This window comes from Platalea leucorodia (assembly GCF_965183815.1).
Source record: "Platalea leucorodia genome assembly, chromosome: 5".
Classification (NCBI taxonomy): domain Eukaryota; kingdom Metazoa; phylum Chordata; class Aves; order Pelecaniformes; family Threskiornithidae; genus Platalea; species Platalea leucorodia.
In genome coordinates this window covers 68,250,590-68,274,841 of record NC_138827.1, presented here as the reverse complement: position 1 = coordinate 68,274,841, position 24,252 = coordinate 68,250,590, and the positions used below count along the sequence as shown (strand labels likewise).

The following is a 24,252-nucleotide window of genomic DNA, read 5'->3' as shown; positions in this document are numbered from 1 at the left end:
GTATAGCTGGGAATAACGTGTTACGGAGAGATGGTGTGTGCAGTGTCGGATTAATAGGGCAGAAGAATGTATGCTTTGGAGCTAGGAACTACATGAAAAAATGATTGTATCTCAGCCTCTATAATTCAAAAGAAATTGCTAGAGGGGGTAATGGAGAAATGGGGCTCGTGGGTCTAGCTGTCCCTTTTGGAACACTGACAGATGTATTTTTATCATAGAGATGTTTTTATAAGTAAAGTTTTCCTATCAACGAGGAAAATCTTTTTAAGGAAAATACTAGTGCTAGTCACAGCAAAAACCGTAATACTGTGCCTTAAGCAGATTGCCCTTCAGACAGTTTCAGGTTCATAGTTCAAGCATCATGTTGTGACAATTACGGGACCTCTGGTGGAGCTTCCCTATTCCAGAGTCAGAAAACAAGTACAAAAATAGAGGGGCTCCTTTGTCTCCCCAGGCAGTGCCTGTTGTCTGAGTGGCTGAAAATAAAGCAGGGTAAATGTAAGTCAGAACCGTGTGCCTGAGACTCGGTTGCTGCGGTGTTATATGGCACTCTGGGGAGAACATGGGCCATAGCCGGGCTTCTGCTGCTGTATTTAATGATACTCTGTGAATGCCGGATCCACTTGCGGTATCATCTTGGGCGTGAGTTATTGTGGCAGGAGAGACTGATCAGAGAGGGCCTGGCTGTGAGACTGGGAAAGACTGGCCTAACAGTTTCATTCCCTATATGGTCTGGTTAAACTGGTCTCTAAATAAGGAGGCCAGTGGCGCCTTTATGATCTGTAACTATGTGGAAATGAAGGGGGGTTGGAGTGGAAGAAGGGAGGAGGGGGGAAGAAAGGAAGAAAAAGAGGATGAGAATAGAAACTGTGGGTCGTGGTAATTGCAACCAGGTGAAAATAAAGCAGTGAGACCACATAGAGGAACCAGGGAAGTGGAAAGAAGAAACAAGGGGGGAAGGAAGAAGAAAGGAAGAGCGAGCAGGACATTCCCCTGGTGAAGCTGTGTGACTGTGGTACCTGGCCAGCCAGGACATTTTTTATTTTTAAGCACCTCAGTGATCAGCCAAGCAGAGCACTGAGTTTCAGCAAGCAGCAAAAAATTAATACGAGAAAGAAGAAACAAGTTAAAAACAAAAAGGAAGAGGCGAGAGGGGAAATGGAAAGAATATGATAGTAAATGGAATAACGGAATGGCACAAAAAAGTGAAATAAAGAGCTAAAGGGAAAGAAAAAAATTGATCTGGCACCAGGTGCTCAGCTGGCAGATGCTCCGTAAGCCCACAGAAGATGAAGGATAAGATTCAGTGCAGCCACTAGCAGGCAGTAAAAATTAGTATTTCCTTTCTGGTAGGTGCTGCTTAGGGCTTGGTTAGTCAATAGGAAACAGTAGGCACAGGGATTTGTGTGGATCTTCATCAGAGCCTTAGCACATATTGCAATGTGCAAAATGATACCCTTTTGATTGTAGCAAAGGCTTCTGGACTACAGGTGGGTAGCTGAGGTCAATACAGACAGCGGCAGCTGGGCAGAGCAGGGAGCAGATGTAGATGTACGGGGCAGAAAAGAGAGAGAAGAAAACCTGTCTTACAGCTTATGGAGAAGCTAGATAGGAATTACATGAGCATAAAATATTCCTTGGCTCCCACGTACAGAGTCCCCCTATGAAGGGACACTAAGCAGTAGTACTGTTGTACGGATTTGTATAGACCTCTCAAGGCGTGGTTGCATCAGATATGTCAGCCAGTATTTTTAAAGAGAGAGTCCTAGATCTTTAACTTAGGGGTCGCAAAGGAGGTCATGCTTAAGGGAGAAGCAAACTTCCAGCTTGGCACTCATTCGGGGGTCTCCAGGCCCGCGGGGAGACCGTGCCTACTGCCGCCCGCAGCGGCCGCCCTCGGGGCTCGCCCCTGCCCGCCCGGGGGCCGCTGCTGCCCGGCGCCGGAGCCCCCGGGGCTCCCGAGCTGCGGCCGCAGCGAGAGGAGGGGGCAGAGGAGGGGCGGGGGCAGGCGGCCGGCTGAGCGGCCGCCCGAGCGGCCGCCCGCCCCGGGCCCCGCGGTCCCGGCCGGCGCGACGGGAGGGGCCGGGCCCGGCCCGGCTGCTCCGCGGGCGCTCCCGCCGCCCCGCGCATCGGGCAGCCCGCGTCCGCGGGGGTTGGGCGCCTGTGGCTGGAAAGCGCTTCCCTCCTGCCGCCTGGACAAATTGATCCTTTTTTTTTATTATTATTATTTTTCGCGACAGCCGCCGGCCGCCCCATCCCACCGCCGGCACGGCCGCACGTTAAGTGCCGGGCGGGGGGCGAGGGGGTCCCGTTTACCTGGCAGGTGTCTGTCGGCTTCGCTACGCCGGGGCGCCGGCGGCGAGCGGCCGCGGGCCCGGAGAGGCGCGGAGGAGGGGGCGAAGCTGAGCCGCCCCCAGCTCTGCGGCGGAGCCAGGGCAGGGGCCGGGAGCGAGCGGCTCCGAGCACCGGCCGCCAAGCACCGAGCGGGGGCGGGGAGGGACAGCGCTGCTGTGCTCCCGCCGCCCCAGGAGGGTGGGGGAGCCCCCACCACCCGTCCTGGCCGCTGCGTCCCAAAACTAAAGCCCCAGGGAGGAGGCGGCTCCGCGGCGGCGGGCGCAGCGGGCAGAGGCGGCTCCCGCAGCCCCGTGGCAAAGCGCCGGCTGGGGGCGGAGGGAGGCTGGAGGCTGCTGCGGGGCTTCCTCGCTCCGCGGTCTCCGAGCGTGCGTTCGGCGTTGGGGGGCAGAGCAGCCCTCCGCGCCGCCGTGATGGTGCATTTTTCCTCCGGCTCCGTCGCGGGGATGGTGCTGCAGCCCGGCGAGCCCTTGGCCGCTGCCTGCCGAGGCTGGGCAGGATCTCCCTCTCCCTCTTCTCCCCCCCGCCGTGCTCGTTCCTTCCCCTCGTCACCTCGGCGGCCGTGTGCCCGCTCTAGACCCCACCGGCCGTGACGGCGTTTTATTTTCCTAACGTCGCATCCGCGCGTGATTAAATACCGGCACCCGGGTGCGCGGCCAGCAACTTCGGCAGCGCCGGGGCGCGTGTGTGCGCCGTGGGGGGGTCACGTACGTGCATGCATGCCCGCCCGCCCAGGTGAGCCTGCCACCTGCGGCTCCGCGCCGGCCGGGGCCGATGCGCCCACACGTATGGGCGCCCACACGTACGGGCGCGCAGGGAGCGGCGCGGCGCGGCGCTGCCCGGCCCCCGCCCCGTCGGGGGTGCCCGCATCCCCGCAGCCAGCGGTGGGGCGGGGGTCGCCCCGGGCCCGGGGATGGCGGGCGCGGCGCCCCGGCCCCCGCTCCTCCTACCCCGCCCGGCGGCGGCGCGGCCCGGCCCGGCCCTGCCCCGGGCGCTGCCGCGGGGCGCAGCGGCCCCGCCGGCCCCGCCCGCCGGGCCCCGCATCCCGCTCGGCCAATGGGGGCGGCGCGGCGGCGGCACGTGACGCGGCGGGCCGGGACCTGCTGCTTCCCCCGCGCAGAGGGATGCGGGCGGCAGAGCGGGGCAGGCGGCGGCGGCGGCGGCTGCGCGGCGGCGGCCCCTCCGCGCCCTCCCCCCGCTCCCCGCCGCCCGGCCCCTATGGCAGCCGCTCCCCGCCCCGCCGCCGCCCGCACCCCCGCGCCGCCCCGCCGGGCTCCGGCGCTCGCCCCAGCGTCGCGCCCGCGCTCGGCCGCCGCTCGCTGACCCGCTGCCGCCGCCGGCCGGGGCCCCGGGATGCCCAGCGGCCCCGCCGCCCGTCCCTGCCGCCCGCCGCGCCGCCCGGGGGGCACGCTGCCGCCGCCGCCGGAGAGTTGAGTTAGGAAGTCATGGTGCCCTGGGAGCCCTCCCCGCCCCGGCAGTGCGGCGGCGGCTGGACGCTCTGCGACTGCTGCTGCTGGCTGCTGCTGCCCGCCGTGCTGCTCGTCCTCGCCCGCCCCGACAAGCTGGCGGCCTTCCCTACCTCCTTAAGCGACTGCCAGACGCCCACCGGCTGGAACTGCTCCGGTAAGCACCGGAGCAGCCCGCGCCCGGCCCCGCCGAGCGCCCTGGCAGCCCCGCCGTGCCCCGCCGGGCGCTCAAAGTTGCGCGGGCGAGCCCGGGGGAGGCAACTTCAGAGGGCGATGCCGCGTCCCGCCGAATACACGGGAATAGAGGAAGGCAGAAAGTCCCGGGCGTCGGGGCTCGCCGCCGTTCCCGGCGCGGCCGCAGCCCCCGGGCGCCCCGCTGCCCCCCGCTTCGCGGGGCCGGGCGCGGCGGCCGCGCCCTCCGCCGGTGCGCAGCGCCGCGGCTGCGGGCGGCTCCCCGCGGCAGGGCTCCCCGGACCCGCCGGAGCGCAACTCCGCGCTTCAGCGGGGCGGCTCGGCTCGGCGGTGGCTGCGGGAGAGGGGGAGCGGGGAGACGGCCCGTGTGTGCGCATCCTGCGGGCGGCTGGTTCCGTGCGCACCGAATTGAGAGCGAATCGGGGTAGGGACGCCGCGACACCGGGAACCCGGTGCCAGTTCCTTAAAGTCGGGCTGACCTTTATAATGAGTTTCCTATGTAGGTCGGCAGCTGGTCCTTCTCCGATACGTAAAGTAGTTCTGAAATTAGACTGTAATAGTCTTCTAAGGGAAAGAACGTTATTTTGGGTAATGTGTGCATCGTACATAATATGTTAGATTGGGAGGGGAATTTCCACTGTAAGCTCCTCATTTTAAATGTGTAGCGAGATGGTTAAGAGCGCTAGGATGTTTTTAAAAAAATCGATGGATTTAGATCTTAATGGGTTTGGAGTCTGATATAGCTGTTTTGTTTAATACCTTGCTGCACGCTGTTAGAGTGGGAAGTCAGCTAGCGAAATCTGAAATTCATGCTTGTATTCGTGAACTGAATCTTCAGTCAGATCTGTTAGTTTTTCCTGGAGAAAATGAAGGCAAAGAGCTAGGTTCACTCAGCAGCTTGTGGGGAACCTGGCACTTCTCCTGTTAACTTAGAGGTGATCAATCTTCATTGGGATCAGGCAGACCATCACGGAAAACACACAGCCTGTTTGTCTTTATTATTAGGAGCTTTGTTGCATCATGGGCTGGAGAAATTCCAATTTGGACTTTTGTCCAACAGATTTGTGATCGGATGGGGATAAGTTGATGACATTTCCAACCCAGAGCCATGAAATAGCATAATTACAGGGTGACTTTTAAGGAAACGGAGGCTGCGAAATAGAAAAAAAGTGTGTGAGGTAGTGGGGAATAAGGACTAAGAGAAAGACCGAGAGAGAAACAAGAGAGAAAGTGGAAAACTGAGGACAGGGGAGGACAAAAGAAAATCTGGACTCTGTCATTTCATCAACAAGGTTATTGTGCTGTGAGCATTAAAATGCAATCATCCCATATTGTTTCTCTTGCTAGACTAAAGCTGACTTTTTTTTTTTTTTTACTTTTTACATTCGAGGTTACGATGACAGAGAAAATGATCTCTTTCTCTGCGACACCAATACCTGTAAATTTGATGGGGAGTGTTTAAGGATTGGAGACAGTGTGACTTGTGTCTGTCAGTTCAAGGTAAGAAGATTGATATTTCATTCTCTAATTCACTAATGAGAGTACAAATCAAGGATCTTCCTTTATAACCTATCACTTGGCAATTTATTTCTCTACGTGCAGAGAAGTTAGAGGGAAAACCTGGCAGCATGTATAAAAGCTGGCAGGAGAACCAACTGGTGTCAAGAAGACCTAAGTTTATCTGGGAAAATGCAGATGCTGTGGCTTTAAATGTCCCTTCGGGTCTGCAGTTTCAGGTTGTGCATTTCTGATTTTTTGTCTCTGCCCTTTTAACAAGGATTTAGAGTCCTTTCTAAATTCATTTCTGATACAGATCATGGCTTATTGTATTCAGAGTTCTGATCTAGTTAAAGAAATGGATCTGTAATGTGCTTATGCAATATTTTCAGGAAGGGCTGCATAGTGACAATGCTTCTGCCTGTTTATCTGCCCAGCTGATCAGATTAAGGAGCAATCCCTCTGTTCCAAAATCATGAACTTCCTTTAGGTTTTATATAGCTTTAAGGGGGGGTATTACTGAGTAGTAGGGGTTTTTCCTTCTATTTCTTCTCTCTCCCTCTTGCAGCTACATCTAAACCTCAGGCATTCTCAAAGTCAGACGATTTCATTATGAAAGATTCCATTTAATATGTTTTAGCCAATTCACAAAACAGCTGTGTTTTACATAATGACCTGAATAAATACTGAACAAATTAAAGGAGCTTTAAGCATGTACCAGCATGTGTTGTATGTACGTTTATGCCCCTGTGGTTTCTTGCTTTTTAATGTGGATCTGTGAAGTTGTGGAACTTGTAATGCTGATTTGGGTGTTTATAGTAGAGCAGGCCAAATAGTGCACAGTTCAAGATCGTGCACATCTGTAATGATTAATTTATTATTGAGCTTTGATAGAGTATTCGCTTTGAAGCGTGACAAGTATCGTTTATATTTCTAGAGCCAAATGTGTCTTCGGAGAAAAAACCCAAGTGATAAATTCCTTCATTTAAAACAAAGAAGGAATTTTCTGTAATAAGAACAAGACAGTTGTTTGCTGAAGTGCTTGTGTTTCCCATGTTGGGAGAGAATTCATATTGACCATGGTGGGGTCTTTTATTCCATTTCTAGTTTGCACGCAATCAGAAATTCCATGTGAGAATGCTCTTTTGAGCATTTGCCTTGGCTCAGCATGTGCAGTGATTTAAGGGTTGGTCTGTTTTTTCTTTCTAAGAAAAATCTGTAATGCAGTGAAATGTCTGTGACTTGTCCTGTTGCCTGGTGGTAAGCTAGGGCAGATGTTGTGCCATGAGCATTGGCAACTTAGAGCAGCCACAGAGAGTGCTTGGGTCTTGTCTTTGGTTCCAGTTTGGTGTTGCTATTTGCCATAAAGCAGTGGACTCATAGTCTAGAAGGAGCAAACTCAGAAGTTGCTATTGGCAGGGAAGAAGGCATTGGGAGTGCTGTTTTCCCCAGGCAGGATGCTGGTCCCTGGTGATTGAGGGTGAATGAAGCTAAGTAAACCTCTCTGGGCTCTGTTGTCTCCTCTTTGAGAGGTGAACGCTGTATATACGCTGAATTGAGCAGTTCTGTAGGGGGTAGTTGAAACAGATTTAAGGAAATCAGATAATTGGTATATGAATATGTAAATGAGATCAAAAGAATGAGTTGGGCAGTTGTGGGCCTGATGACTAGTAAATGGGTTGAAATGGGCAGTAATCTTTGGTTTCAGTGGCCTTTGGATCAGGCCTTGTAAACACTTGGAGCTCTTTCTCTTGATTTGGGCCCTCTGTGGAGCCGCAGGGCTGACTGTGACCTTGGAGGGCAAATTACCTGTGGCTGATCCTGTGCCAACACTGCGAAGGGCGGTGCGGTGCCAGGGGCTTCTGTAGTCAAACGCGTCCGCTTTGATACAGGCAGAGCTTGGGGGGATGTTAGCTTCTCTTGTAACATCAGTGGACAATGTGACAAGCCAAAAAGATATGCCACCAGAGTAGAAAATTAATTTCTAGTGAGGTGTCTGAGGCTGGCTAAGTAAGGCAGAGCTGGCCAGGTAATTTATGTCACAAGTCCTCCGTCAGAATTCAGGTCCCCCGTTTTGGTGACAGCTCTCTGGGGTGATAGTGAGCAAATCAATAGCAGACTCCTCATCACTATAATTACTTTTTATGTTTTCTCCACAATTTGCCAGGGGCTTTAACTGCAGCTTGAGAGAATAGACAAGGATGGAAAGCTAATTTTGCCTCCGTACTGTTGAAAAGTCCTGGGCTGGCCAGCCTGTGTCTTGAGGGGCTGGGGGGAGGCAGAAGTGGGAAGCAAGGCTGCTGCAATCTTGGTTTGGGTTTTTTCAAACCAGAATCACAGGTGCGTCATGTCTGTCCAAGTGGAGTTAAAATTAATTTATTTTTATTTGAAAGGGTGAATATGATCAGACTGCTCTGGAACACCTGAGTTAGGCTTCCATCCTTGGAGAGCTAGCAAGCATGTGCTAAGAAAGGGATTCATATTGGTCGGCTCTCTTGTTGTACTCTACTGCAGAATGATGGCCCGTTCACCGACTCCTCACGATGAGACACGTATTGCATTGGAAAACACCATGTCCCACTCTGATCAGTAAATGCAGACCTGTCCCCTGCTCAAGGCAAGCCCAGACCTTGGTGCCGACAGGGAGGGAAGGCACTGGGCCAGTGCTGGCTCCAGCCGCGGGGCTGAGTATGGGGGAAACCACCACCCCTTCCCTCCCTGCACAGAGCAAACTCAACAGGTCCACCAGAAGGCGCAGAGCTGTGCCAGCAGGCGTGTGGTTGCAGACATGGCTCCCTGGGGTCTGTGCCCCAGTCTGCCCAAAGCTGTAGGTCTGACAGCCTGGCTTCTCTTACCTCTTAGATTTCACAAACGTATCCAAAAATATACCAGGGTTTTTCCATCAATGTTGCATGTCTCTTCTCTTTAGTCACCGAGACTGTGGACATTCACTGTTTTTTATGTGAGGAAGGATTCCTGTTTTCACGCATGTTGAATCCCTCACATGCTTCAGTGTTTGTGGAACTGGAACATCACCTGGCCAACTTGTGGCTTTATATTATATTTCCAGAATGTATTTTCATGCTACTTGGTTCAAGATGTAGGTGGCATTTTGGGAATAGTTAATCCATGAGAGTAGGAGGTCAAACTTTTAACAGTGTTACCAGGAGGAGGAGTTACACCAGTTATCATTTTCTTTAGGGGGAAAAAAAAAAAACCCTTATGCTTTCAGCACCCAGCGCTGACCCCAACGCTTGCAAAGCTGGTTTGTCCCTGGTGGTGCTAGTGGGCACTCGAGTCTGCTAGTGCTGAGGAAGGCAGCCCTTGACTGATACTTGGCTGAATTGGATCCGTCTGTTTCCCTGCTCTACAGCTGTATTTTAAAAACATGCATGTATAAGAGAGAAGTGGACAGTATGGCACTATGCTGCTGGATTTAGTGGCAATTTTGACGTGGATTTCCCCGAGTGCTTGATCAGTCCTTACATGAGGGATGCAGAATCATTCTCACATCTAGGGCTTGATCTGTTGAGCCCTAAACTAATGCCAAAAATGTGTCACTAGACTGAGGAGACCGACAGTCAATGTCTAATATTCTCCAGTACTAGCAAGAAGTGTTTTATGACAGTTAAGAGCTGCGAGTAGTGGATTCAGCACAGTCAAGTACAAGAGTCTAGCTCTAGCAGGTTAGGAGTAACCTGGTGACTAACATCACAGCCCTCTCATCAGTGGTCTTGTTTTCTTTCCTGGGTAACTTCCACTACGGTTTTCTGGTGGCTTTCAGAGCCATCCCAGCTCAAAGCCAAGGCAGGATCCATCTGGAAGATATCACTTCTTTTGTTCCTTGTGGCTCCTGCCTTTTCCATCCAAATACTAGTTGTCCAAAGGCAGTGGTGGGAAGAGTGAGCAGCAGATGAAGAAATACATCTTTGACCAGCACAGTTTGAGAAAGAAAAGGCTGCATCACCTGTGCTTATCATGGAGTACCCGCTACCGTCGCTGGCCAAAGCCAAGCTTGAGTGTGGCAGGAGCCACAGGAGAGATGGGGAAACTTCTGCCAGGAGGGTTAATCCTTCCTGAAGCCTTGGTGTCTCTCAAATGCATTTTAAAATTGCCAAGCTTTGGAAGAAGCTCCAGCCTAGCTCATAGCAGCTCTGTCACTCGTTTCTGTGGATCAGGATTTCACTCTCGATGCTGTTAATGTAGGGCTGTCTGGCCTTTTGGATTTACAGCTGAATCAGTGTAAAAGATCGTCTCTTGCTCTGGGCGAAACCAGCAGAGAGTTTGCCACTGTATTTCTTGAGAACAGGATCCAACATTGTTTCTACGTGTAACAGAGCCTGTTGAGATACTGTGGGCCAAATTCTGCACAGATTGCTCTGGCAAAAAGTCCCATGGGTGACAAGCAGATAGTATGTCTAAAGCAAGCATGATTTGATCCTTCATGCTTTAAAAAAATTGCATCGTGTTAATTGTCCTGGTTAAGTATTCCAGATCAGCCTCCAGCAAATGCTGTTGAGCTTCTGGATGAAGTTGGCATTTTCTGCTTGAAACATTACTGAGGTTTGGAACATAATGGTGAAAACAGTGTAGAAACACTTTTTAATCAACTGTTTAAAATCTCTGTATGGAGGACCCCTTTGTTAGGAGTGGAAGGAGAGGATTTCTACTGTCGTGGCTGCTGGTTTTCTTTCTTGTTCCAAGGGAAAAGAGCGCGGGGGGTGGATAGCAGCTTGGGAAGATTTAAGAAAATACAATGCATAAGGAAAATGTCATTTGATTTGGCCCAATCAAAATGTCACTCTGACCAACTATGAATAATTTCTTGGCAGCTGCTCTGTGTAGAGGCCTGCAATTAATGCAATCTATGCAATTGTTTGTGTTAATCACTTCTGTAGTCATTAACTTTGAAGCATGTTTGATGTTTATATCCTTGGAATTTCAGTTCTGCGTTTTACATTGTGCCTGACAAACACACCTCAGACACTTTGTGGCATAATACAGCTAAATAGGAAGTATGATTTCTTTTTAATTTTTAATTGGATTTAAGCAGAGGTGAGCATTTGTAAATAATAATTGTGATCATTCCATTTGTTATAATTAAACAATGAGGCATACCAGGAGTACGATAATCATGAGATAATCATATCCCTGGTATAATTACCATGTACAGGGTACATCCAAGTATTTCTAAGCCTCAGAGTGTGATTATCTTATGAGAACTGCACCCAGTAGGTTGCCCAATTTTCAATATAAAATGGAATTATTTTTATTAAAATGAACGAGAGAGGGCAAAGCTGTCTTTCAGCGGTAGAGGGAACAAAGCAGGTAGTTTGCAGAGCTGAGCAGGAGTTTGAGCCGAAGGAGGGGTGCATGGTGTGAGTAACTTCTGCGCTCTTCGGCGTGCTGGCTGAGGTCGCTGCAGTGCTGCCGCTCCTGCCCGCTGGCTGCCGTGGGGAGAGCTTGGACCTTAGCAGAGCATCCTGGCTGCAGCTCACCGGGAACCGAAATGTCTCTGCAGAAAGAGGGATAGGTTTTGATTATAGGTCTCTCAGAAATAATTTTCCTTTGTCCAATCAGTCCTAATTATAGCTAAGTACTTAAATAGAGAGTTATACACACACAGGCGGACAGTTCCGTGTATCAAACGACTGTCTCTGTAGCAGCGAGGGTGTGTATGTGCAGGAGGAGGAGAAAAGCGAGCCTGTTCGTTACAATTTGTCTGCAGCCATCCAATGGAAACACATGAGCCGCTATTGCAGATGCGAGGAGCCGTTTGCCTTGCCCATATTCCTTCCCCAGGAATGCCCCCACCTCGTTCTCGCAGGAAGAGGCCTCTCTGGGGGCACTTACTGAACACTTTGCCCATTCGGATTATCTTTTCCCTAATACCTGTTCAAGTCTGGTTTATGCTCCTCTGCCTTTTGTCTTTTTAAAAATCCCCCCTCTCTCTCCCCTGGTAGCTGTAAGGGTGGAGGAGGGTCAGTGTCTCTCCCTCTGTTGTTTTCGCAGGGTTTTAATACCGAAAGGGGGTGGAGGGGGCACCCACATGGATGCTGTGCCACCCTGCTTGTGTGACTAATGCTGCTGCTCTCTGTCCGTTCCCATCAGTGTAACAATGACTACGTGCCCGTGTGCGGCTCCAACGGCGACACCTACCAGAACGAATGCTACTTGAAACAGGCTGCCTGCAAGCAGCAGAGCGAAATACTCCTGGTGTCCGAAGGATCGTGTGCGACTGGTACGTATAACGCACTTCAGGCTGCCTGCAGACCTTGCCATGCCCCTGAATGAAATAACCTGTGGATGGCAAAAGCCATGTGAATCCCTGCTTTGAATTAATTACGGGTTAAATCTTTGCAGTCTTAGGCACGAGGAGTTGCTGCCATCCTTCCCTTTTAAATAACTAACTTAGTATAGGCTCACGGTCTATGATACGGTATACCCTTGACACTGTTTTGAAGAGCGCAGCACAGAAGTTGATTTCTTTTTTTCCTGATCATCCTGAGCACTGCGTACACTTCTGAGCTGTTACGACAAGTAACTGGAAGCAGATTAAATGAGCAGATGTCTGATAAATGGGCATCTGGATTACCACAAACCTCTCCATAATCTGGAGAGATAGAACTGGAGCATTATTGCCTGCAATCCAGTTTCTTAGGTTTTTCCTCATGCATGTAGGACCAGATTCCCAGCTGGTATGATTCAACAGACCACAGGTTGTAATGAGTCCTGCCAGTTTACACCAGCTGAAGTTTTGGCCCAAAACACACTTAACAAACAAGTTTGTGCAACAGGGGTTTTTTCTGGACTTGTTGGAAGAATTCATTGAAGAGCGTATGTGAAAACTGACTGGCATTTGCGACATCTTTGCTTAACTCTGAGCATCGTGAGCGATTTGTGTCTCTGCTTTTATGAAACAGCTGGAAAGCTGAATGAGCAAAATCAGTCAGGAAAACTGAGTTCTTGATGTTTTTCTTTTGTGCTCAGTATCTGTTAGAGGTGGGCAGTGAAGTTAACTTGAAAAGAGCAGGAGTAAGTCTTTGTTCTTGAAAGAGTTCTTTAAACTTAAAGCAGAATTTTTGCTTGGCTGAAGATGGAGGAGTCAATAAAAAGTGCATTAGACAAACTTTCTGCAGTGCCGTAATTTTGTGTTTCGTACACCTGAGAGAAAATAAACTTCTTTCCCTGGAAATGTTGTTATTCTCTGAAGCTGTTACCTGACAATTTTCAAGAGAAAAAAAACATATGCTGCAATTTTTTTGTCTATAAATTGGTATTAAACGGAGCTCAGGCTGACAAAGCCTATTGTGGCATAGGATTTGTTCAACTTAGTAAATTCTCTCAGCACAGCAACTGGTGTTTTTTGGTTCAAACTTTTTTATTAAAGGAATAATTTTAGTGCATTGCTACATCTTTTCTTAAACTTGGTTGCCTACTGGCAATGGCCATGTTGGAAGCATTCTGTCTGAGAAACATTGTGGATTTCAGAAACAGAGAAGGAAAAAAAAAGGGGGGGTTTCCTGAAGTCTTGATCATTTGGCCTCTTTTTCCTTCTCTCAGGAGGAGGCTCAGCAGAGAAGGGAGCAGTTGTGTACCTCAGGGTTTCCCTGTGGGATGGGGCAGAGAGAGGGTGTGCAGGACCCCCAGCAGAGACCTGGGCTGCTGGGAGGTCCAGCAGCGATCAGCCCTCCTGGCCATGACTGGGAGGGGTCTGGGCATCAAAGGGTAGGGGCAGGAGGAGAGACATGAGGTCCTTTTCCTCCAAAGAGCCAGAGAATATGGTAGTTCGTTGCAGGAGGCAGGTGATAGCAGGTGTTCATTTCTTTCTCTGTGCTGGGGAGACCTGGCACACCTGGAAAGCAGTGCTTCCCAGAGCCATGAGGGCATTGTAATGAAGACACCTTTCTGTCCTCAGTAGCTCATTTGGGAAAGAGCATCAGGACAGAAGACCAGATCAGGAAAATGCAGGAGATAGTCACTGGGAAAACACTATCATTTTCTATTCTCTTTTCCAGCCCCCTTTCGCATCTGTCCTATGCAGTCTTGCTATGTAAATCTACCATTTTAAGCCATTCTTGTGACAGGTTTATTTAAATAAAAGTATTCCTTTTTTTAACTTTGAGCAATGATGGCATGTACAAGCCAGTTCAGATCCACTAGACCTTGCTGTCAGTAAATTAGATCTAACGGTTCATAGGGTGATTGGATCCCAAAGCAGCCTTTCCAAACTCTTTCTGTTAATCTTGATGCTGATAAATGGATAAGCCCTCCACTGAGGGGGAGGATGGGATGACAACCTCCCTCCCCTCCCTGAAAAAGAAACTCCTCTTTTGGATTATTTTTGGTAACCCTACACATGTGTGCATTTCTGTGCCTTGCCTTGCTTAGAAAGTTTTGTAATGAAGCTCCAGGCTTGGCAATTTCGTGATGTTGCACTTTCTAAATTTGTGACTCTCATCATCCCAGCCAACAAAACATTGAGCAGAGGAAAAATGAAGATAAAGCACTCAATTTTGAAACACAGCTACAACCTCAAGAAAAATGGCATTTTAATCATTTATCTAAAGACTTTGAATAATAATAATTTCAATGGTTTATTCCAACTAGTTATGATCTGATGAGATGTCACTGTTTTGTAAAGGTAATAACATGAATTTACAATTGATCTGGCCTCAAACAACTGGGTTTAAAAAAATTCTCTTTGATGGTGAGTGTTTAGCAGTGGCCAAGTGAAGTAACTTTGCACAACTGTTGGGAACAAAGCTTTATCAGTCTCAGTACAACAAAACAAGGCAGAGACTTATGAGGACGTTACAGCACTCCAGGGCTTACGTTACTTTAGTCTGATATAGAGACTTTAAAGAAAAAGAGTTGAGCCATGAGAAAGATGGGTTGAGTGAACTACGTTCAGATTAGATCTCTATAATTTACCCAGGGATGACATCAAACGTAAGGTACACTGTAATACACTTAACTGAACAGTCTTGCTTTGCATGCTTACAGGACATACTGTAGCACATGAATATAAATTTCTTTCTGTTCTTTTCTCAGATGCTGGCTCAGGATCTGGGGACGGAGGTAAGAGCCATCTTTTAATATCTCTGTGCTTATGTGTACATGCATTGTCTTTTACAATTTCAGATTGTAAGTGGATATGCTTTGCAGTTTAGTTGTTACACTGCATATTGTCTTTCGGTTAGCTTTTTCTCTGAAAAAAGTGACATTTTGCATTTTAGTCAAGCTGGAACCTAATAATGACATGCTGTTTTCTAGGGAAATTCAGAAAGCTGTGTTACTTCTAATAGGACTTGGAATTATTCATAGGTTGTGCTAGGAGCTCTATCTCCATCTACTGTTACAGTTGCACTCATTTGTTTTATGTTTAGAATAAGATTTCTTTTGTTTTTAAAACATGATCCAAACCCTTGGCTCCTCCTCACTGGAGGATTCAAGCCAAATATTTTGTGGTAACAGAAAGCATTCTTTCAAAGATATGAAGACATGTCACAGGGAAAGAACAATGTGTTTTTATAAGAACAGCAGCAGCAAAAATGAACATGGAAATAGTCCAAACCCTTTGCTGCATACAGGAGATGCTGTAAAATGTAGGCAAACTTGCATTTAAGTTGGGGTTTTTTTTCTTTATTTCCTTCCGTGCAGTCATTTATGGATTTGCTTGTTTAACAATGGTCCTAGGGTTTGTGACTGATCCTTCTTGGAAGTATAAGTGTTGGGTCTGGGTAGTGCCCTGCCTCGGGGCAGGGAACATGACTTTCGGGAACTACTTGCATAGTGGGGCTGGTGGATCGGGCTTCTCTGGAGGCTGAGAGGGTCAGGGCTAGTTTGGGTGGCTATGGAAGATTGTCCTTAAGAGTTACCCTAATTTCTGCCCAAACCCCCGCAGAAAGCTTTAGGAGCCCCATGGCAGAGGAAGAGCAAGGTCAACATCAGGCTGGGATGCTGCTGGGCGCCTCCGGCTGGGGCAGCCACCAGGAGCTGAGCCAGCTTTCTGCATAAGACACAGACAGCAGGTCTGGGCCCTTACCCAGTTTTATGGCTGGTCCTGGCTGGGATTCAGGTTTTTCAAATACAGTCCCGTTATTTGGCAAAATATCACCTGGTCCTCGTGTAGTTTTGGTAACCAGTATATTAAAGAGCACAATGTGTAGCTAAAGTGTTATTTTTACCTATGAAGTGGTGAACAACATGAGCATAAGGCATTTGCAAGGGACCTAATTTTCTGATATTGGACTCAGGCTGTTTTCTGGAAATCAGGACACTTTAAGATGCTTCAAATCTGGCTCCCAAAAAACCACAACCTAAAATATTGCTATTCGTTTTCAAAATTTTTGTCCAGCTATTCTTATTTTACTCTATCTTTTTTAAATTGTCTTTTTAAACTGTTAGATCAAAGAAATTCCTTATTCAGTGCTTAACAGAAATCTACAATTTATATTTATGATAGGGTTTTCACATATATGGTCAATAAATCAGTTTTCGAATTTAAAAAGTCATGCAAAATTCATCATGTGTGTACCAAGGAAAACAGATCAGATTTCCAGTTTGTTTTATAACTGGGAGAGATGGGGAAACAAACCTGGCCACTTTCTAAAAGTAATGAATTCCATACTGAAAAAGCATCAGAATTTAAAAGCATGATTTTCAAGCAGTTTCATTTTAAAAGCTGAGGTTGACAAAAGATGAGCAGAACAGGGCCTTGGGGACTGACTGGGCAGATAGTAAGGAAGCAGATTTGTGAAGGTGACAGAACCAAGTTGGTGCATGTGTTTAAAGGTCTACAAAGCTGCCTTGTATTATTCAAGATTTAGGAGGCAGCTACGGCTGTTCTTAAAGTACAAAAGTATATTTATGTGCCTTAAGAAGCTAAATCCAGCCAAGTAAATGTTGTCACTACATCACTCTTTACTAGACATGGTCTTGTTGTAAAAGCTGTAATAAATTTTGGATGTCATCACAGTAAGTCTTGTAAAATCCACTTCAACAATCATGAGTGGGATGTTTTTCTATGAGAAGCTTGAGGTCTTAGGCAATCTTGTGTGCTCCCTGTTTTTATGAAAGTTTTCCTTTCTTACGCTTCTTCAGGCAGTCTTGGTTAGCAAACTGTTAACCAATGCAGCACAATTTTTTTGCAAAACTACAGCCATAGGGACCCTCCCAGCTGGCCATACCTCTGCCTAAATCAGCAGAATTGGTGCTGTGCTGGATGCTGTAGGTGTCAGAGGTGCTGGGTATGTCTGCAGTGAGATATCTCGGTTGCTGGGAGCCCTTAGCATTCTCTTGCTGATTTGCCCAGTTCCTTCTTGCTGTCCGAGTGCTGGCGGGACACAGGCTAGTGCAACACTTCGGCATCGCTGTTTGCTCTGTGTTGTGTTTTTCAGAGCTGGCAGACTTTCTGGCAAGGTTCAGGTTTGTGGGACTGTTGCGGTCTCTTTGGGAGGTTCCTTAGCCAGGGATACCGAGGCTGGGAGCCCTGGGGGGCTGCTGAGGGCATGAGCAGGCTGAGGAATGCCTCCTGGGCAGGGATTAGGAGTCTGGTTAAAAAGACAGAGTTGAATGGACTTCTGCTTGAAGGCTGATGCTTCAGTCTGGGTTGCTGAGGACTGTCCTTAGCAGCAGGAATCTCTGCCTTTCAGCACTTGTCGGTAGAAAAGGATGTTGCTTCTTAATGGAGCCCCTCCGTATTATTCCCATGGGTTCCCTTCGTGTTTTTGTGTATCGCTCCAGAAGCTGTAAGGTGAGGGAACCAGCTTTTCAACAGAGTTGTATCTCATGGTTGGATTTCTTTGGTCTGCTAAGGTACATACCTAATAGGGAACTAACTCAAAGTGCAAACTAGTAGAGGACATCATGTTTTTCTGGTTCTTGGAACATAGCAAGTTTCTTGCTCTGTGGTGGTTTCCTCCATGACTGATAGCAGCTCAGCTCTCAGTATTGCTTCTCCCTCAGTGGAGCTCTTGTCAAGTGAAATTATAGAATCATACAATCATTTAGGTTGGAAAAGACCTTTAAGATCATCAAGTCCAACCATAAACCTAATGATGCCAACTGGCTGATGCTTCAGAAATTGCTGGAAAGCGGTCAGTGCAACGGACAGACATACACAAACACACCGTGTGGTCACACAAGCCTTGTTTTCTCAGGAAGATCAGGTAGAGCAGAACAGCATAGCCAGAGGCCCTGTTTTGCCTGCCACGTTTCCCTTCTGCCTGTTCCTACCTGGGTTTGCAGAGAAATCTTTGCAATTTATTATTTAGGTTTTGGGGTTTTCTGCTTTACTGTCAGGGATGCTGAGATCAGAGAGGTCCCAGCTTCTTAGGACTTTAATGATCTTGAGGGCTTTCCAGAGGTGATTTAATCCTTCTTTATGCAGCAATAGCGTACAAAAGTCCCCGTATTTGTAAAGTGAGGGGGGAGTCCTAATCTTATTTGATTACTGAGCTTTCAGCATGCACTTTTGGGGATATCCAGTAAATGGGTAAGAACAGTAGGTGTTCAAGTTTCTTACTGCAGAAGACATTTTTCCCTGTAAATGAAGACTAAAAATGCAGAATCAAGGGCTGTTTCTGTGTTTTGATTGCAGAAGCTGGGAGTACGGTGTGGAATTATTTAAAAACCCATATCCCAGAAAGATACTAATCAATGGCAGAAAGAATGAATGTGAAAGAGTTTATACAGGGAGTAATTTAAAGAGATTCCATTCATTTTCATCTACGCTGTTCTCTAGACAACCGGGTTTTTTTAGAACCCAATGATTCATGTTTTGGTCTTGAACAGCTTCATAATGAATTCTTGCTCGTTTCCTAGCTTCCTTCAAACAGCGACAAACTCAAGATGCAGTATTTCATTATAGCTCTTAATGTGCTAAGAACGTCTCTCCTTGGTTTCTTTTTTACATTGAACACTTCTTTCCCCTCCCTGCATTATCTGTATTCTTAGCTCTGTTGATTGGCTTGCGTTCATAGTCCAATGGATTTACTGTGGGTGACTATCGCACTAGGTGTTTCTGTGATCCCCAGCACGGCAGTGCGTAAGCACCTACATTGAATTAGTTTCACAGCCTCAATTTCAATTTCCCTTCAGGTCCTACTGACTTCAGTGGGAATTGTGTGGGGCCCCTGGGTACACAGACCTTATCCTAGTTTGATTTTTATGTTAATTCTTTATGATCTAGACTAAAGCAGAATGAAAAAAACAAGTCATAATTCATCAATATCATCGTCACAATTTATTTTACAGTAGCATCTAGAGGCGCTAATTATAAGATTAGGACTCCAGTGCGATATACCCTGATACTGTGAGGCACTTCTTCACAGTGAGGGAGAGAATAAAATCTGTGAAGCAGAGTCTGAATATCCAAGTTGGGCAAAGGCTGGAAGTTGTATCACAATTCAGCGGCTGAATTGGCAATAACACATGCTACTTCGGAGCCAAACCAGTGCCGTGTCTTTTGAACCACGCTGTTTGTCAGCAGACCCATATGTAATCCAGAAAGAATCAGAGATTGTACTGTTCTTAAAGTTATTCCTAATTTGCCACTAGGAGACACACCTGGAAATCAACAACCTTACAAACAGTCTTTTTTTCCCTCTCTGTCTCTCTTTCTTTTTGCGTGTGTATTTTAAGGATAAGAATGGCTTGTTTGTTTGTTTGTCCTTTTGGTTTATCCTTTCAGTCTTATCCAGAAAAATTGAAGTCCTGCAGCTCTTTGTAGGTGCCAACATGTAGATTTAATGATAGATTTGGAATTCTGCTCTGCCTTTCCTGTTGGCTTAGAGATGTGTGAGTAAACACATACATATTATAAATCTGTACGGAGCAGCAGTCATCTTGAAACACTAACCCAGAGAAAACAGGGAGGAAAAAATTAACACTTTGAAGCCTAAATTATTTTTTAAGGTAAACTGTAATGCAGCACATATATCTTTTTTTTCTTTAATCAGCAGGCAAACAGCTACTTTGACCCAATTGCATTTGTACTTGTCTCCATGCTGGTTTTGTATGACTAACTTGAATTCAGCAGCTCTGCTGCTTTTCCACCAATTTCCCTTTCTGCTTTATTACAAGGTTGATTGATGGGCAGGGCTATGCAGAACACAATGAATATTGCTGTAAACACTCTCCCAGCAATAACACTTGAGCCAAAATACACTGTAAAACCTGGAGTGTATATTGGTTTGAATGAAGCAGTGTATAAAATGCAACGCTGATAAACATACACATACACACATGTTCTCAATATATGGCAAAATACTGGGAGTTTTCTAGTTTAACCTCTGAAAGAAAGGGCATTTGTATTTTGAGCTCAAAGATGCTGTCCTTTCTTTGCCTGGGTGTAATGGGTGATACAGGCTTCTCTCATGTGAGTTTAGAATATCTACTGACCCCACGTGCTATCATCAACTGCAATAAGGCAATAGGAAAGCTTCTTCTACTCTAATTTCATTTGGGAGGTATAATTTAAAGCAGCATCAGAAGGTACCGAATCAACTATAAGCAGCATGCACTGACTGGGTAAATACCTCTGGAGGGAATGTTTAAATCTTAAATGATTGACCTGACTGTGGATGGTCAAATATACATCTCCTTTGTTAAACAGGTTTTTACCTTGTTAACCTCAGCGTGGCACCAAGCCCAAACCAATAAGCTCTTTGAAAGGCTGGGTTTATTAGCTCAGGCTCTTCACTGTCCTAACATGATTACATGACTTCCAGTTCAGGGCTGGTGCACATCTGACCTATGTAAGAGTTAGGTCAGGAAAAGGCAGTTAACGTCTCTTTGTGGCCTTTAAAAATTAGGAAAGGATGAAGTTCCTATGTTTTTGTTGACTAGATGAGAAGCACTTGGGCATTCACAAGTGCTGAACTTTTAGGGCCCCGCCATGGGCATTTTGTGCTGGGTAGGAAGCATTAGCAGTTTTGGAAATCCTAGGAAGGTATGGGAATGACACGAATACCAGCTTTTGGATTCCTCTCAGGCTCTCATTTGAGCTAAGTACTCAGCGAATCGACCCTGCCTGACTGAGGTGTTCCAGCAAATCACCACAGCTCCTGCGGACTTGAAGCTCTCCAGGGTTATATATAAAGTACCAGCCTGGGAGATACTGGTTTTGGATTTAGTTGCCTGGGTTCTGCCTATGTTTTGCTTGCTGCTTCTGAAGTTAGAATGCAAAAATCCCATGAGAAGTGATGTGTTTTATCCCTGTGTTTGCTTTGTTATTAATGGGCCCAAGTCTTTGCTGTGTTCTTGGTGTGAATGCACAGCTCCCCTCAAGCAGACTATCGACACTGGGAAATACCATGGGAAAGAGTTGTCCCATAGTGAATGATTTGTGGCCCATTTTCAGCTATTCATGCAAAACCCAGGAAAATGAATAGAAGGTGCCATAAAGATCCACAGACTTTTGTAGGCAAGAAGTAGGAATGGCATCCATTCATAGCTTCTTTCCTAGGTTATCCAGTCTTCTATTGTTTTTAGCACTTCTTTTAAGTAGTTCAGAGCTACACAAGGAGACCGTGACTGGAGAATGCTCACCTACATCAAAAAATACTGAGGATACTCTGGTTTTGCTTTAAAAGTCAAAATTGCCTATCCACATCAAAGTGGAGCAAAAAAATCCAAAATATGCTGTCTAATCATGTGCAATCTGTAAATCCACAAATAACTAAGTCATCAAAGCAGCAAACAAATCCTATGATACTCTAGCAAACAGATTAAAAAAGGGGCATCGGATCACAAATACTCATTTATTGGTCTGTTATTGTAAACACAGCAAGAGAGAGACATAGCAGACTAGATTTGTCTTCTACATCTCTGTAAACCTGGATTAATTTTCCCTGTGACAACTGTGGAGTTACTGGAGATTAGCCATGATGACAGTCAGAGGCGAACCTAGCCCACTGCTATGGTCTAACCCCAGCCGGCAACTAAGCACCACGCAGCCGCTTGCTCGCTCCCCTCCAGCAGGATGGGGGGAAGAGAATTGGAAGGGTAAAAGTGAGAAAACTTGTGGGTTGAGAAAAGAACAGTTTAATAATTGCAGGAAATAAAATAATAATAATAACAAATTGTAGTGAAAAGGAAAATAACAAAGAGAGAAATAAAACCCAAGAAAGACAAATGATACAAATGAAAATAATTGCTCACCACCAACCAACTGATGCCCAGCCAGTCCCTGAGCCATGGCCCCCCAGCCAACTTTCCCCCTAGTTTTGTTGCTGAGCATGATGTCCTATGGTGTGGAACAGCCCTTTGGTCAGCTGGGGTCAGCTGTCCCGGCTGTGTCCCCTCCCAACTCCTTGTGCACCCCCAGCCTCCTCGCTGGTGGGGTGGCGTGAGAGGCAGAAAAGGCCTTGACTCTGTGTAAGCCCTGCTCAGCAGGAACAAAAACTTCCCTGTACTATCAATACTGTTTTCAGCACAAATCCAAAATGTAGCCCTGTGCTAGCTACTATCAAGAAAATTAACTCCACCCCAGCCAAAACCAGCACACCGACTGTTTTGCTTTCCTGTGCAGGGAGTTCTTCCATAGGGAAGAAAAATGCTTCTCGAGCTTTCAAATGGCTCTGTCACGCTTACTATGAACGCCTTACTTCATGGGGTAAGAGTATGTGTTCACGCACATGCTTAATTTTTATCACATGCTTAAATGCCATTGACTTTAAAGTTTTCTTCTGAATGTGGCTGTTTTGTGCAAGTGGGGCCTGAGGCAGACTTGGAGTGACCAGAACTTCTTCAGATCCTCATGCGTCTCGGTTATATATTCTGTGGTTTAGTGATTGAAGAAGCTGATTCACTATGCGCTTGCTTTGAACTGTTTTTGGCGTGACACAGGATTTTGTTAGATGGTCTCACGAGATCTTAAAAAGAACAAATGGGATGAAAATTGCCAAGTCTCTCTCAAGGTTCATGTACTTGATTTCTTTAACTCTTACATTTCAGACCTCAGCTGCATCTGGCAAATTTAATATATTCTGCATTGGATGTTTAAATTCTCTTTTGTCTAAGAGGCTTTCTTTCCTTTCAGAGATTGGGAAATAAAACCAGATATTTTGCCTGCTGTCTTTGAAGTCAGTGGGAGTTTATCTTCAGGAAGGGCATGACTGATTCCCAGACACTTAGCGAACTGGAGATTGCCACCTACTTTATGTAAATGCACATACAGGACAAGTTTAATGAGTGTGGTGCAAGCCCAAAAATTCAGAACAATTCATAATCAAGTCCAGACAAGTTAAAATTTTACGGTGCAGTGCTACCGTTCTTAAGATGTTGCCAAAAGTCTTTCAGCCCAGGTTTTGGAATAGTGTTCTAGAAGATGGCTTAGTTTTTCATTTAAAACAAACACATAAAATGGTTTTCGTCCTCGTTGCTCAGGAGAATACTTGAATAGAAGCCCAAAATGCTCAACAATAGGGAGAACTCAAAATTGCATTTTGAAAATATCATAATTCGGGGAAGAAGAGGTCAGAATTCTTCCATGATACTTCACATGATTTTTTTAATTCCTTGGACTTCTTGATCTCATTTGTTCTAGCTGCATGGGAGTTAGATAATGATGGTGCCTATTTAAACCCATTAAAAAAAGCAGCTACTGAAGCAGGACCCTTTTACCTCAGCAGCTCTAAATATCTTGCAGGCAGGAGCTTAAAGAGAGCTAGTTAAGGGACTTTAATGTTGGTTTTCGGTAAGTCTGAGAACATGGGAAAGTTCAAAAGGTCTGAGAGAATGTAGGTGTGTGGGTATTAAAAAGTGTAAGGGAAAAAAAATCCAGATATTTATAGGCCTGTCAATCTGACATTGATTGAGGTAAAGCAGGACATGCAGACCCGGACCTGCTTAATAAAGAAATAAATGAGAACTAATGCTGAGCAATATGGGCTGATGTAATAGATTTTGTCAACTAATTGAAATGTTATTTATGAAGCTACAAGTTTGCTTGATAAAGACAGCAGTATTGATGCAGTGTACGTGGATGTCAGTGAAGTATTTGGCATGCCACTACATGACACTATGATTAAGGAACAAGAATCATGCAAAATTAACGTGGTACACAATTAGTGGAGTAAAAACTGCCTTTCACAATGTAATTATAAGTAGATTTATCATTATTAGATGGACAGCACAGGGATCAGCCTCATGCTATTTATTTGTTTGTTTTTTTTACCAGTGACCTAGGTGGGCACATACTTTCCTCATTGATCAAGCTCTCAGCAGATATAACTGGGGAAGTAAGAAACAAACAGTTCACTGACACAACTCAATTTGATTTACTAGGTACACTTGGCACAAGAGCAGGCCTTCTGATGTGGCCAAATGTAAAGTCACAACCATAGAACAAAGACAGGAAACCAGAGGAGTGAGGTGGGGAAACCCTCCCAGAAACATCGATGCTACAAAGAAAACTGGAGCCTTGGTAGCTAGTGGGCTGGTTGTGAGAGTCCTCTGTGAACACAATGGGCCAAAGGGCTGTTATCCTGGTATATTTAAGAAGCAGACTCTTGAGCAGGCGTAAGGATGTCAAATTACCTTCACCTTTAGCAGAGATGGTGCCTGCAGCTCCAAAGGTACTGAGAAGCAGGGGAGAAGGCTGTGCACAGCCAAGGGCAGTGGCTGGCAAGCAAGCTTTGCCGTGAAAGCTTTGATGCCCTTAGCTTTGTCAAGGGAAAGGAAAGGGGTGCGTAGGTCATGATGAGTAAGTACCAGTGCAGGGAACACACATGAGCAG

At 46.7% G+C, this 24,252-nt stretch overlaps 1 protein-coding gene across 2 annotated transcripts in view; it reads left to right on the top strand.

Moving 5' to 3' along the window:
* The first annotated feature begins 3,796 nt into the window (after positions 1-3,796).
* TMEFF2 (transmembrane protein with EGF like and two follistatin like domains 2) overlaps positions 3,797-24,252 on the top strand; it is a 130,941-nt gene continuing 110,485 nt past the window's right edge. For both annotated transcript variants that reach the window (XM_082314580.1, XM_082314579.1), the window contains exons 1-4: positions 3,797-3,975; positions 5,401-5,510; positions 11,619-11,748; positions 14,562-14,588. In XM_082314580.1, coding sequence (XP_082170706.1) covers positions 3,798-3,975; positions 5,401-5,510; positions 11,619-11,748; positions 14,562-14,588 — 445 coding nt within the window. In that variant the 5' untranslated portion in view covers position 3,797. The remainder of the gene's footprint in view (positions 3,976-5,400; positions 5,511-11,618; positions 11,749-14,561; positions 14,589-24,252) is intronic.